The sequence below is a fragment of the Hydra vulgaris genome, chromosome 10, assembly GCF_038396675.1.
Source record: "Hydra vulgaris chromosome 10, alternate assembly HydraT2T_AEP".
NCBI classification, from domain to species: domain Eukaryota; kingdom Metazoa; phylum Cnidaria; class Hydrozoa; order Anthoathecata; family Hydridae; genus Hydra; species Hydra vulgaris.
In genome coordinates this window covers 49,499,173-49,512,336 of record NC_088929.1, presented here as the reverse complement: position 1 = coordinate 49,512,336, position 13,164 = coordinate 49,499,173, and the positions used below count along the sequence as shown (strand labels likewise).

The window sequence follows — 13,164 nt, the reverse complement described above, 5'->3', positions numbered from 1 at the left end:
GGTACATTGTTACCCCGTCGCATTGGTGTAATGTGAGTAATTTATTTTTACTGGCATAACACCGAATAGTATTACGCTGGTTTTTTAAAAAAATGGAAATTTCATAGTCGTCGGTATTGACTTTATGCACTATCAGTAGACCAAAACTTTTTTAAGAACCAAAAACTCTTAAACCGAAACTTTTGCAAAGACCATTACTCTTGGGCCAAAATCCAGAACTAAGCACTACTATAAAGAGTTATTAATTTTATATACGTTTCCTTTATTTACTTTGCAAAATCAAAGAAAAATCTTCCTTTGCTGGTTTCTCAAAAGTTTAGAAGTCACATTACGACATTCTATATTTAGACAGTGATGATGCACTTAGTGCAAATAAGCCAACTGCAATTTTATGTAATTAAAATTAATATTGTTTAAAAATGCTGAATCAAGAAACAAAAAATTTAATAAAAAGAACACGAGAAATAGAAGAAACATCAAAGTAGTTTGTTTGCTTGTTTTTTATGTATTTGTTTATTAATTTTGTGTGTGTTTGTATGTCTTAGAAAATTTGCATTACCCAAAACATTTAAATATTGACTCATGTTATAGTGGAATACCGCAAAGTTCTTTGTTAAAAATTTTTATTTTATTAAATTTGTTTAAGAATTTTTTATTTATGCAGTTTAAAGATTATCACCTAAACCAAAAAATTTCTTAATTGTTTATAGTTAAGTTGCCTATTATAACATTGAATGGGCAACTCTTTAATAAAAAATACATTTTACTTTTTTAAAACAAAATAAAGCCATTTTTAAAAACTATAAACACAAATCAAATTAAAAACGGATTAAGTATAACACACAAAAAATATTAAATGCAGTCAGACGTGCGTTGAGCGTTCGTTGTGTTTTATGCCTAAATGTATAAGACGTGAGAAATTTTTTAATGAATTGCATATTGCAAGACTAACTATGCACAACTACACGATATTCTCTCATTATGCTATGAGTATTATCTAGTGAAAAATTTAATATATAGTAGACAATGTTAATGTTTCAGTTAATGTTTAAAGGTTATCTTTAGAACAAGTTTAGGTGAAAACTTTAATAGTTCATTATACTCATTGCAAATAACAAATGATGTGATCAAGATAATTTACAATTTAGTATAAATAATCTATTACAGTGTTGCAGCAAAAGTGGTTCTTGTAACTTAATATCTTCAATTTTTGTGATCCTGGAACTAGTATTTTATGTCACGTGGCACCTCCCTCCGTCTTTCGCTGGCCGCACAAAATGATCAGAACTGTATAACGATAAGATTGCGGAACTTGTATTGTACCCAAAGTTACAATAATTTCGTCTTTAACTTTAAATATGTGCATTAATGTTTATAATTTAGTTTTTTTTTAAGGAGTAGAATAAGAAAGTAAAACTTCAACCAGCTATAAACAGTTTCTATTAAGAACTCGATCAATACCCAAAATGGCGCAGCTTTTGCCTATCCGATTTCAAGAACATCTTCAGGTTAGATCTTAATGGTTTTACATTTTAAGATTATTCAAGTTTAAACAGTTGTATAAATAAAAGAAAAAAACTAAGAAAAGCATTGTCAATTTTTTTTTGTTCAAATTCCAGTGCAAGTTTAAGGGTATTGGACTATTTGGTGAATTGTCTTTTAATAGACATTTGTTTTGAGTTTTGTCAAGTAAAAATGCCAGATAATATAGTAAAAGCTTTCAAATTGGCTAAAATTTAACGCCGGCAGTGCAATATATTTAAACCATAAAAACAAATTCTAAATGTCATTATGAAAATGTTTTAGAGATATTTTCATAATGACAAACACATTCAACACTTGTTGTTTTGGTATTGCTATAAATTATGCTTATGAAATTTTAATTCTTCAATTCTTTCAGTCTTTACTAAGGGCAATTGGATAATATAATTATAATTGTTTGAACTGATTTTTGTCAACCAAATCTTTGTATATATATACACTATTAAATAAAATAGAGCCTAAATTTTTGATTAATTATTAAAATAATTTAAGTATGTGAGCTGAAATATTCGAATTAGTTAATAATATGAAAGTGAAAGTTCTAATTTTGTGATAAAATGTATAAAAGTTACAAATTCTGATGACGTAAATAATGTGACTTAATTAGTATAATAACAATTCCTGCTGCAAACATTTTTATTTCCCTCCCTCTTAAACTAAAGAATACTAAATTTAAAGTACCATATAGTTTAATCAAATTTCTGCCAATTCGACAAATCTTTTATTCTGATAAGTTTAAATTTTTAATGTATATACACACGCAAGTTTTGCAGATGTAATGACTAAATTAGTCATTACATCATAACATAGTTGTATTAAATTGAAGGTTAGTGCTACATGATCAAAACATGGCATGTGGCTTTGTCATTAATTGTTTTGGATGATTAACAAATAAAATTATTATTTTTACAAAATTAAACTTAATATAAGAAGCCAGCAGGCATGAATGTGTTGTATATCTAATAAAATTGTTATTATTATTTAGTTAATCTTTATGTTGAATAAACATAACGATCAACTAAATAGTATTGGTTGTTGATTTTATTATTTTTATTATTATTTGAGAGTAAAAGTACGAATTTATATTTAAACTGTGTAAACCTGTTTATAACACAGCATTTGTATTTTGGTAGTTTTTTTCCATTAGACCCATTTTGCATATGCAGGTAGTTGATAAATAATATTTTTTTTGATTTAAATTAATTATGAGAAGTCTTATTGATGTTTAATTTTTTAGTTAGGTATATAAACGTATGAATCCCCAGTAATGTCTTAGTTACTGTTTTGAAAATGAAATATCTAACTGATTTTTAAGGCTGTTTTACGGAAGGTCTTTAAGTTGTAATCATTTTACTATATCTGTTATGTGTAATACAACTTTATTTAAAACTGCATCCAGTATATATCAACAGCAAAATATAGTGTGTACCTGTGTGCTTGCTAGAATGAAATTGTATTGTCATGAAAATAAGTCTCTTAAACTTTTCTTTTTATAAAGTTGATGAAAAAAGACAGATATTATTAAGAAGAAAGAAATGTTTGATTTATTTTATAAATAGAAATAATTCACTTCTTGAAAATGGTATCAAATCTCAATCAAATAGTCTGCAAAGAGTGAAAATAAACTTCAACTTCAAATGAAGTTATTTCTATAATAAAGACAATTATAAAGTTATCATAAATATTAATTTTTATATAAGTTATTTTTAATGACTTTCTTTTTGTCCAGATTGTAGCTTAAGTAATGTTAATTTGGTTTACCAGCCTTTATTTTAAGTGGGATACATGTACAGCCCTCATAATTAGGGTCGGCATGCAATAGGGTCGGCATGCAAAGCGTGCAATTTTAATTTAATACAGCCACTGTTTGTTTTCATAATAATAAAGTTCAGGACTTCAAAAAAAAATGTGAAGCAAATATTTGAGTTGTAATTGCTTTTCAAGAAATTGTTAATGAAAACAAATTATTAGTAAATATTGATAGATCTATGAATATGTTTTTAATTTATAATAAAAATTTAAATTCCAATTTCAATGCAAATAATAATCCTACTTGTAATGGTTTTCAGGTCTTGTTTTAGATAAAATATGCTTTATGCATTTGCCTAATGTGAATTTGACGACATAAAATTCTCTTTATTTTTGAATTTTTTAAAGACATTTTTAAATTGCCGCAAAACAGCTTTAATATTATTTAACTCATTTTTTATCATTACTAATGGGGAATATTTTTTTATTTTTGAATTTTTTATTTATATTAAATAATTAAATTTAATACATTTGCATAAATAAATTAAAATAGGTTAAATTTTTTTAAGTGTTTATTTTTTATTTTAAAAAAATTTGCAGCTAACAAATAAAAAAATTATGTTAATTTATTTACTTTATTTATTAAAAGTTGATTATTTATTATTATTGTTGTGAAAGCAAAGGTTATTTTTCCAAACACCATTTATTAAAATTATATCACTTTATATATCATTTATTAAAAAATAATTGCTGCACTTTATCTTACGTTATAAAAAAAGTTTAACTTAAGTTTTGTGCAAGTTTCTAATGCAGCCTCAGAACACATTTGTTCAAAATTTAATTTTGAGTAAAAAAAAAAATCTTAATGAAAAAAAACTGAAATAACAACTGTGATAAAATTGAGCTAATTTTTTTAAATTTTTTAAATAAAATTTGATTAAGCAATATTTAGTAATATTTTTAAATAAATTGACAATTAAGTTAAACCCAAACATAAACTTTAATTTTAATAAAAACTAAATTATATGTTTTGAAAAAAATGTCTTGGTATTTTATTATTTACATCACATAAAGTGTAATTAAATAAATTGTATAATTTGTTAATGATTTGTATAAAATAATTATGATAACAAATAAAAGGATTTTATCATTCAATTTGAAAAAAAAAAATGATAACGTAAAAACTTGTTCAAAAGCAACCTTGAAACTAAAACAATCATATATAAATGTGTTTATATATTTAAAGAAAATTTTATTAAATTCTCTGAAATATTGTTGCCTACAAGCCTTACTCATGGTTTATTGCTTGATGCTTTATAAACAGGTAGTTATAAACACTTTTACAAACAGGTACTTATAAACACTTTTATAAACAGGTACTTATAAACATTTTTATAAATAGGTATATATAAACACTTTAGTAAAAAGTAAAAAATTTCTTAATTTAAAACTGCTCGTAAATAAACAAATAATGTAACAAGTAAATCTATAATCTCTAAGTGTCATCAATACTTGGCAAATAGACAACATTATTGTTTAATATTGTATCTGAACAGGTAATTCTGGATTTAATATACAACCCTTTGTGTAAAAGAAAGCAATCTATATACAATAATTTTGCTATATATAATGGTTATATAAAATTTATTTTGTACTGCAATATCTAGTCTTATCTTGCCCAGTGCTCTAACCACTGGTTTGGGGTTTGATTCTTTGCACGAGAGGTCTTTTTAGATATAAAGAAGGTAAGGTCTTAACCAGGGAAAAAAAACGGTTTCCAGAAACCGGAAAAATTTTAAAAAACCGAAAATGTTATTTTCAAAACCAGTTTTTGGATATATATCCTTTGTACAAAATTTACTTGGTTATTTGGCGATTCTAAAACACTTTTCTTGATGTGTAGGTTCTCAGGAAAATAAATAAAAACATTCTATTTGCTTGAACTTTAACAGTAAGTTACTGCAATTTGTGATGTAAAAAAGTGAAACAAATTTCACAAAAACGAAAATGTTGTTTTCTGAAGTCCACAAGGATAACACACGCTCTGTGGATAACGCAATGTGGATAACGCAAGCTCTGTGACCAAGAAATTGCAAACCAATTGCGACCAACAAATGCAAAGGAGGAACCACAAGCTCCATGAGGAACCACCTGAGGACAAAGCACAGCATCTAAATTGCTGCTGTTACTCCTGAGAGGAAACTCAAAGTCATCTAACCCATTGATTCATTTTTTAAGACAAAGGATCCTGTTGATGTTGTTTTAGCTGAGCTTATTTCATGTGATGGGCTGCCCTTTCGTTTTTTCTCAACTAGTCAACTTTAGAGAACAGCTCTAGAGACACAAGAATATAAATTGCCCAAAGATTCTAAATCAATTAAGGTTCTGTGATGAACCATTACGAAGATATCAAGAAAACATATCAGCACCAATTTGCAGAAAAGAAGCTTGTTGGTCACAAATTTAGCTTAACCCTTGATGAGTATACTTCATCCAGAATCTGAAGATATATGAACATAAATGTTCATATAAAAGGTGATTATTGGAGCCTTGGAATGATCAGGATACATGTGTCAATAACAGAGAACTGTTGTGTAATTGTTGACGAGAAATTAAAAGAATTTAGGCTACATCTTGCCTGTGATGTTGTTGCAGTAACCACAGAGGGAGCTGCTGTAATAAAAAAGTTTGGTAGCTCAATTTTACCAGACGATCACCTCTGTCTCACACATGGAATCCACTTACCTGTTTGTTATGTTCTATATAGGAAATTAGGAAAGAAGATAATGGCACACCTGAGCAAGTCACTATTCTAGAAGATGACCAAAAAGATGATGACAGCGATAAGGAAGCATCAGCTCTTCCAACGATCAGGGAGGATGTCACAGAAATCATCAACAAAGTCAGAAAATGTGTCAGTATGTTTCAAAAGTCTCCAGTTAAAAATGGCATGATTCTGCAAAAGCAAGTCCAGTCTAAGTTTGGAAAAAAGCTGCAGCTAATCTTAGACTCTAAGACATGTTGAAACAGCTTACTAGATATCATTTCAAGATTGGTTACCCTTAAGAAATGTATTAAGATATCACTGATTGAGTTATCAAGCCATATTATGATTTCTGAGTCTGAATTTACCACCTTGCAAAATCTAGTAAAGCTTCAGAACCAATAAGGTTGGTGCTGAAGCACTTAGCAGAAAAGATTCGAACTTGCTCTCATCTGATGGCATTCTGAGGTTCATTTTCAAGCAGCTAAAAAGCCAGGAAAACACCTTTAGTCAAGAGCTAGTTGACTCATTTACTAAAAAAGTCTTTGAGAGAAGGAATGCTATATTAGTGAACTTAGGTTAATATCTGAATAATCCTGATATCATTAATGAAGCAACTCATGACATTTTCAAAAATTCCATGCCAATGAGAAATGCAATTGCTACTACTGAATCAAGTTTGTTTAATCGTTTGTTTAATCGTTTGTTTGAGCAAAAAAGAAGTGAGTCTATAGATAAAAAAAATTTGTCAGATAATGAAACTAGTCAGGAACTAGTACAACAATTTACCGTCAGAAGAGCTCGAGTTCTCCATCCGAGAGACTGTCAAAGGGATTTCACCAAAGTAACAAAAAACAGAATCAACTTCCAAACTAATGCTTAAAGAAATGGCAGTATTTGAGCTAACAAAAAAACAAACAAGCAACTTAGATTTGTTGCACTCTGCTTTGAAGTCAATCCAAGTAACAAGTGTGGAGGCTGAAAGTTCATTTTTTGCAAGTGGTCTATTTGTCACTAAACTAAAGTCAAAGTTGAATGATGAAACAATTAATTCTTTATGTTTTTACGTGCTTAGTGTCTTAAGAAATGTAAAATTAACCATTATAAAGACTTATTTGTTTGCTGCTCAATTGTATTCAATGTATATGATATTGTTGCTGTATATATTTATGTTTTTGCTGCTGTTGTTCCCCTGAAATACATATAATTAAAAAAATGCACTAGAAAATCAGAAAACCAAATTTTAAAACATGGAAAACCGTGGTTTATTCCAAAAGCCGGTTTTAGAAAAAACTTGAATGTTTCCTTTCCCTAGCCTTAACCTTATGAAGCAACTTAAAAAAGAAAAACTCTAAGATAAAATAACTTAAATTTATTTTTGGGTAGAGGTTGAAGTAGCTGATAAACCTTGGAAATCTTTTTAGTGGGAGGTTAACAATAAAAATATTAACCTATTGATTTGTTTAGATCTGCAAAACAGTTTAATGCCAGTAAAGACATTTAGTTGTAAAAGGTTGTTTTAAATCTTCCATAATGTTATTAAAATAAGAAAATAACATTACAGAAAACTTTTCAAACCACACAGGTATGAAATCACGAACATCAAACAGTAAAAACATAAAAACACTTACAGTAAAGAGTTACTAATATTTGCTAGATCTGATAAAAATGTTAAAGCTAAATCAAAATTAAAGTTAATAACTTATTGATTTTAGTATTATGCATCACCTTCTGAGGTTCATCTGAGGAACCTCAGAAGGTTCACCTTCTGAGGTTCATATTTTTTCATAATAATAAAGGTTTGCATCTAAGTTGGTGTTTCACTTTCGTTTCACAGGATTATGCCATATCATATGCATCAGCATCAAATGCCTTTAACAGCATTTATAATTTAGTGTTGTTTTAATCAGTTTATAAGTTTAAACTTCTATTTTGTGGAAGCTTTGCTGTTTGCAAAACAGTATTACAAAATAAATTTAAATTGTTCTTTTTTGATTTAATTCAATACAAAAATATAATTCAATATTTTTTTATAAGAAAGTTTTTTATATTTCATTTTATTACCTAGCTTCAAAATGTTGGAATTAACGCTGCTAATATTGGTTTCTCAACACTTACAATGGAATCTGACAAGTTTATTTGTGTTAGAGAAAAAGTTGGGGAACAGGCTCAAGTTGTTATTATTGATATGGCAGATCCAAACAACCCTACACGAAGACCAATATCTGCTGATTCAGCTATAATGAATCCAGCTTCCAAAGTAATTGCTCTTAAAGGTTGTTGTTTTTTTGTTTGTTGTTGTTATTTTTGTTTGTTGTTGTTGTTTAGCAACTTAGCTGAAAAAATATTTGATGGCTAAATAGTTGTAAATTTTAGTAAGAACTTAGCCAGACTAAAGTGCTGGAAATCTCAAAATCAATTTTGAATATTAATATATAAACTCGAGTTGTATAAAAAATATATTATTTAATTGTCATAATTTGATTTTAAATGTTTGGTTTAGCTGCAAAAACTCTTCAAATCTTTAATATTGAAATGAAAAGCAAAATGAAAGCACATAACTTAACTGAAGATGTTATTTTTTGGAAATGGATTTCTGTGAACACATTAGGTTTAGTTACAGAAGCATCAGTTTTTCATTGGACAATGGAAGGTGATTCTAGCCCTGTCAAAATGTTTGATAGACATCAATCTCTTTCTGGTTGTCAAATAATTAACTATAAAGTAGACCATTCAGGCCAGTGGTTGCTCTTGGTTGGTATATCAGCTCAGCAAAATCGTGTTGTTGGTGCAATGCAATTGTATTCAATTGAGAGAAAAGTTACACAGCCAATTGAAGGTCATGCTGCTGTATTTTCTCAATTTAAAATGGAAGGTAATGCTCAACCATCAAATATTTTCTGTTTTGCTGTCAGAGGAGCTACTGCTTCAAAGCTGCACATCATTGAAGTAGGAACTCCACCAACTGGAAATCAACCTTTTCCTAAAAAAGCTGAAAATATATTTTTTCCACCTGAGGCTGATAAAGATTTTCCTGTTGCTATGCAAGCCAGTGAGAAATATGGTGTTTTATATCTTGTTACTAAATATGGATATATTCATTTATATGATGTTGAAAGTGCTCAATGTATTTATTCAAATAGAATCAGTGCTGATACAATCTTTGTGACTGCCCCATATGAACCAACTGAAGGAATAATTGGTGTAAACAGAAAAGGACAGGTATAACTTGATATTTGATTTACTAGTTTTTTATTATTATTGTTTGTAACATCTTTTATACCGTTTACTGATTTAATCATTCAATTTTTAATTATAATTATACTTGAAACGCTCTTGCTAAATATGTCCAAATATTTGTATATAAATGATATTAGATATATTTAAAAAAATTTAATATTACCTATACAAATAAAGTATATAAATGTTCAAATATACACAACCTGTTTAAAACTTGATTTTAGGTAGATATTACCATTGTAGAAATTGTAGTAGTACTAAAGGTGGGGGGGGGGTGCAGTTGTTTATATCAATATTTTTGAAATTAGTTTTTGGTTTAACAAGGTTCTCTCAGTTTCTTGCGACGAGGAAAAAATGGTTCCTTTTTTAATACAAGTCAAGCAGAATGGTGAGCTAGCTCGTAGAATGGCTGAACGCTGTAATTTGCCAGGAGCAGATAACTTGTTTATTCAAACATTTAATGAAAAATTCGCCATGGGACAATACCCAGAAGCCGCAAAGATTGCAGCTAAAGCACCTAAGGTAGTTTCCATTAACAATAATATTTTTAAGTACTTGAAATATTTATGGTTCATTCAATATTAATGTTTATTTAATTTTTCAATATTAATTCAATCATTCAATATTAATGTTTAATTTAATTAATGTTTAATTTGTTTTAGGGAATATTAAGAACCCCACAAACAATCCAAAAGTTTCAACAACTACCTTCACAGCCTGGTCAAACATCTCCTTTGTTGCAGTACTTTGGTATTTTATTGGATCAAGGTCAGTTAAATAAGTATGAATCAGTTGAACTTTGTAGGCCAGTTTTAATGCAAAATCGTAAACAACTTATGGAAAAGTGGTTGAAAGAGGACAAGGTTTTCTTTTATTATTATTGTTATTTGTTTACACTTATAAAAAAGAAATAACAAGTTTGTTAAACCATGTTGTATTTATTATAGCTTGACTGTAGTGAAGAACTAGGTGATCTTGCAAAGCAGTTTGACAACACCTTAGCTTTATCTGTATATTTAAGAGCTAATGTCCCTAACAAGGTAACTTGAAATAAATACATTATAATTAATATTTGATATATATACAAATAATAAAATATATCTAAAAATAGTTTGTTTTACAATTAATAAATTTTATACAAAAATTTTAGATAAAATTATATATTTAATTTTTTTTTTTTTTTTTTTTTTTTTTTTTTTCTTTTTGTTTATATTTATTCTTAACATGTTTAATTTAGAAGTTTTTTTTTTTCTTGTTTAAAAAGTTTGTGAGTTTTTTAAAATTTTTTTGTTTGTGTAATTGGTTGTTTGATTAAATGATAAACAACAAAATAAGTGTAGTAAATATTATTTCTTATTGAGTTTAATTAAGATCGTTTATAACTTTAGGTGATAATGTGTTTTGCAGAAACTGGTCAGTTTCAAAAAATTGTTTTATATGCTAAAAAAGTTGGTTTTGAGCCAGACTATGTCACTTTGCTCAGAAATGTAATGCGTGTTAATCCTGAAGCTGGTTCTCAATTTGCATCAATGTTAATACAAGATAATGAACCATTAGCTGACTTAAATCAAGTAAAACTAATTTTTTAGTTTTTATTTTACATTTAAGTTGTGATTTAAATTTTATGAAAATCTTATATAAGTTATTAAATCCAAAAATATTAAATAATGAATGAAGTTCTACTAGTTGTAATTACTAGTTGTAAAACATGAAATTTTCGATTTAAGTAAATCTAAATAGGATAAAACAAAAAACTAAATTCCATTTGATTTAAGGTCATTACATAAGCAAATCTAATGAAGTATTTTGCATTTTTAGTAGCTTTAAATATATATATATATATATATATATATATATATATATATATATATATATATATATATATATATATATATATATATATATATAAAATAAAAATTGAAAATATATATTCAATTTTTATTATCCATAATATTTAAAGGCTTTAAACCATCCAATGCGTGTGAGAAATCACAATAAGAAACCAAAGTTTAAAAAATACAGAATTAAAAAAAAAAATTCGCATTGTAGTTGATTTGAAAGTATAATTGACTAGTTGGTATCTTCAATAATATTATCGATATATTCAATTTGATAGGTCGACATTGTTTCAAAATTACAACTTTATAAACCTGTGTGCAAAAATTTACAGAATTGTTTACAAAAATTCTAATTTTACAGCCTTTTATTTATTTATTTAAATTATTAATATAATTTACTTTTTTTTTTTTGACATTTCAAGTATTACAATAATAAATAAATTTTGTGTGTTACATTACAAAATAATTAAAAGGTATTAGATCTAGTTTTTAGCTAAATGTTAATTCTAATTAGTTAGCTTAATGTCTTTAGTTATATGAAACTATAAAAATTATAACTAGTTTATAAAACTTATCGATAAAGTACAAGCAAAAAATTAGGTGTTAATAAAATATAGTTTTTTTTTGCTTTTACATATTTCATATACATTTTTGTATATATTTCATAATATTTAGTAATTTTTCTTTAGATTGTAGATGCATTTATGGAATTAAATTTAGTACAGAACTGTACATCATTCTTGTTGGATGCCCTCAAAAATAACAGACCAAGTGAAGGGCCGTTGCAGACAAGACTTCTGGAAATGAACTTACTATCAGCTCCTCAGGTCTTTTTTATTTAATCTTATTATTGTTACTAGGTTTTAGGGAAGCTTTAGTTTTATTTTTAATTTGCAATAACAAATCAAGAGTTTATTTACTATATCTTATCTTTAATTTCACATTAAGTGTTTACCCAGTTCAATTATCTGGAGTTAAATATTATATTGAAGAGGTTTGAAATATTATTTTTCAAACCTCTTCAACTTCAGGTGTTTAAGTTATTGGTCAAAAATAATGTCTAGATTATTATTAAAATGCTTTTATGAGATCAGATTAACGTTAACATATCATTTGATAAAAAATATTAAACAATATGTTTAAGTTTTTTTTTTTTATCATTATATACAGTAGCATCCTAAAGTTTAAGGGCAGTCACTTAGTTTGCTATAAATTTTGAGCACCATATTCAATATTCTTGAAATTTTCACTGAATATAGCTAATAATAATATTTATCTGAAAATACAAACATTTTTTCCAAATAACTAAATGTAATTAAAAAAAGAAACCAGTTTCTCTGCTATCCAAAAGTTTAAAAATGCTTGTAGTTTTATTAAATAAAATGTTTGGTTTTAAAAAATTAGGTTTCAAAACTTCAGTATTGCACTGGACAACCTTTAAAGTCAATAACAGCTTGCCAACTACGCAGCGTTGAGTCTACTAGCTTTGCTATAATATCTAATGGAATCTTCGTCCATTCTGATTCGATTTAAGGAGGAAAAAAATCATTCTTATTTGTTGGTTTTCAATCTTTTAATTAATGATCTAGGTGTTCCCATAAATGCCCAATTGGATTCAGATCAGGACTTTGTGATGACCACTTAAGAACATGAATTTTTTTGCTATGAAAGAAATCTCTTACAGCTTTGTATAATTGCCTTGTTGAAATATCCATCTTCATGAAATTTTCCCTTAGCATAATGAAGCATTTTACTTATCTATAAAAAAAGTAGGTCCAACAAAATCACAGCTGATGCAAATATTCCATCCAAATGGAATGAACTTAGATTCATCACTCCAAAGAACTTTTGCCCATTGGTTTAAAGTCCAATTTAAGTGTTTGTTTTTTTCAAACTCGGCGTAAGTTTTAGGATTCTTTACAGAAACAAGTGGTTTCTTCACTCGTCATCTGCCAAACTAGGAAACCTTACGAAGACAAAGATATTGATCAGCGCAGCATATAAGGCCAAAACAGATTTACATGGATCTCC

General features: G+C 27.3%; 1 protein-coding gene across 1 annotated transcript in view; it reads left to right on the top strand.

The window, feature by feature from the left end:
- The first annotated feature begins 835 nt into the window (after positions 1-835).
- Positions 836-13,164, top strand: part of LOC100203678 (clathrin heavy chain 1) — a 31,211-nt gene continuing 18,882 nt past the window's right edge. The window contains exons 1-8 of the mRNA XM_065808224.1: positions 836-1,508; positions 8,124-8,331; positions 8,559-9,277; positions 9,620-9,817; positions 9,958-10,158; positions 10,243-10,335; positions 10,684-10,866; positions 11,823-11,960. Of these exons, the coding sequence (XP_065664296.1) occupies positions 1,467-1,508; positions 8,124-8,331; positions 8,559-9,277; positions 9,620-9,817; positions 9,958-10,158; positions 10,243-10,335; positions 10,684-10,866; positions 11,823-11,960 (1,782 nt within the window). The 5' untranslated portion in view covers positions 836-1,466. The remainder of the gene's footprint in view (positions 1,509-8,123; positions 8,332-8,558; positions 9,278-9,619; positions 9,818-9,957; positions 10,159-10,242; positions 10,336-10,683; positions 10,867-11,822; positions 11,961-13,164) is intronic.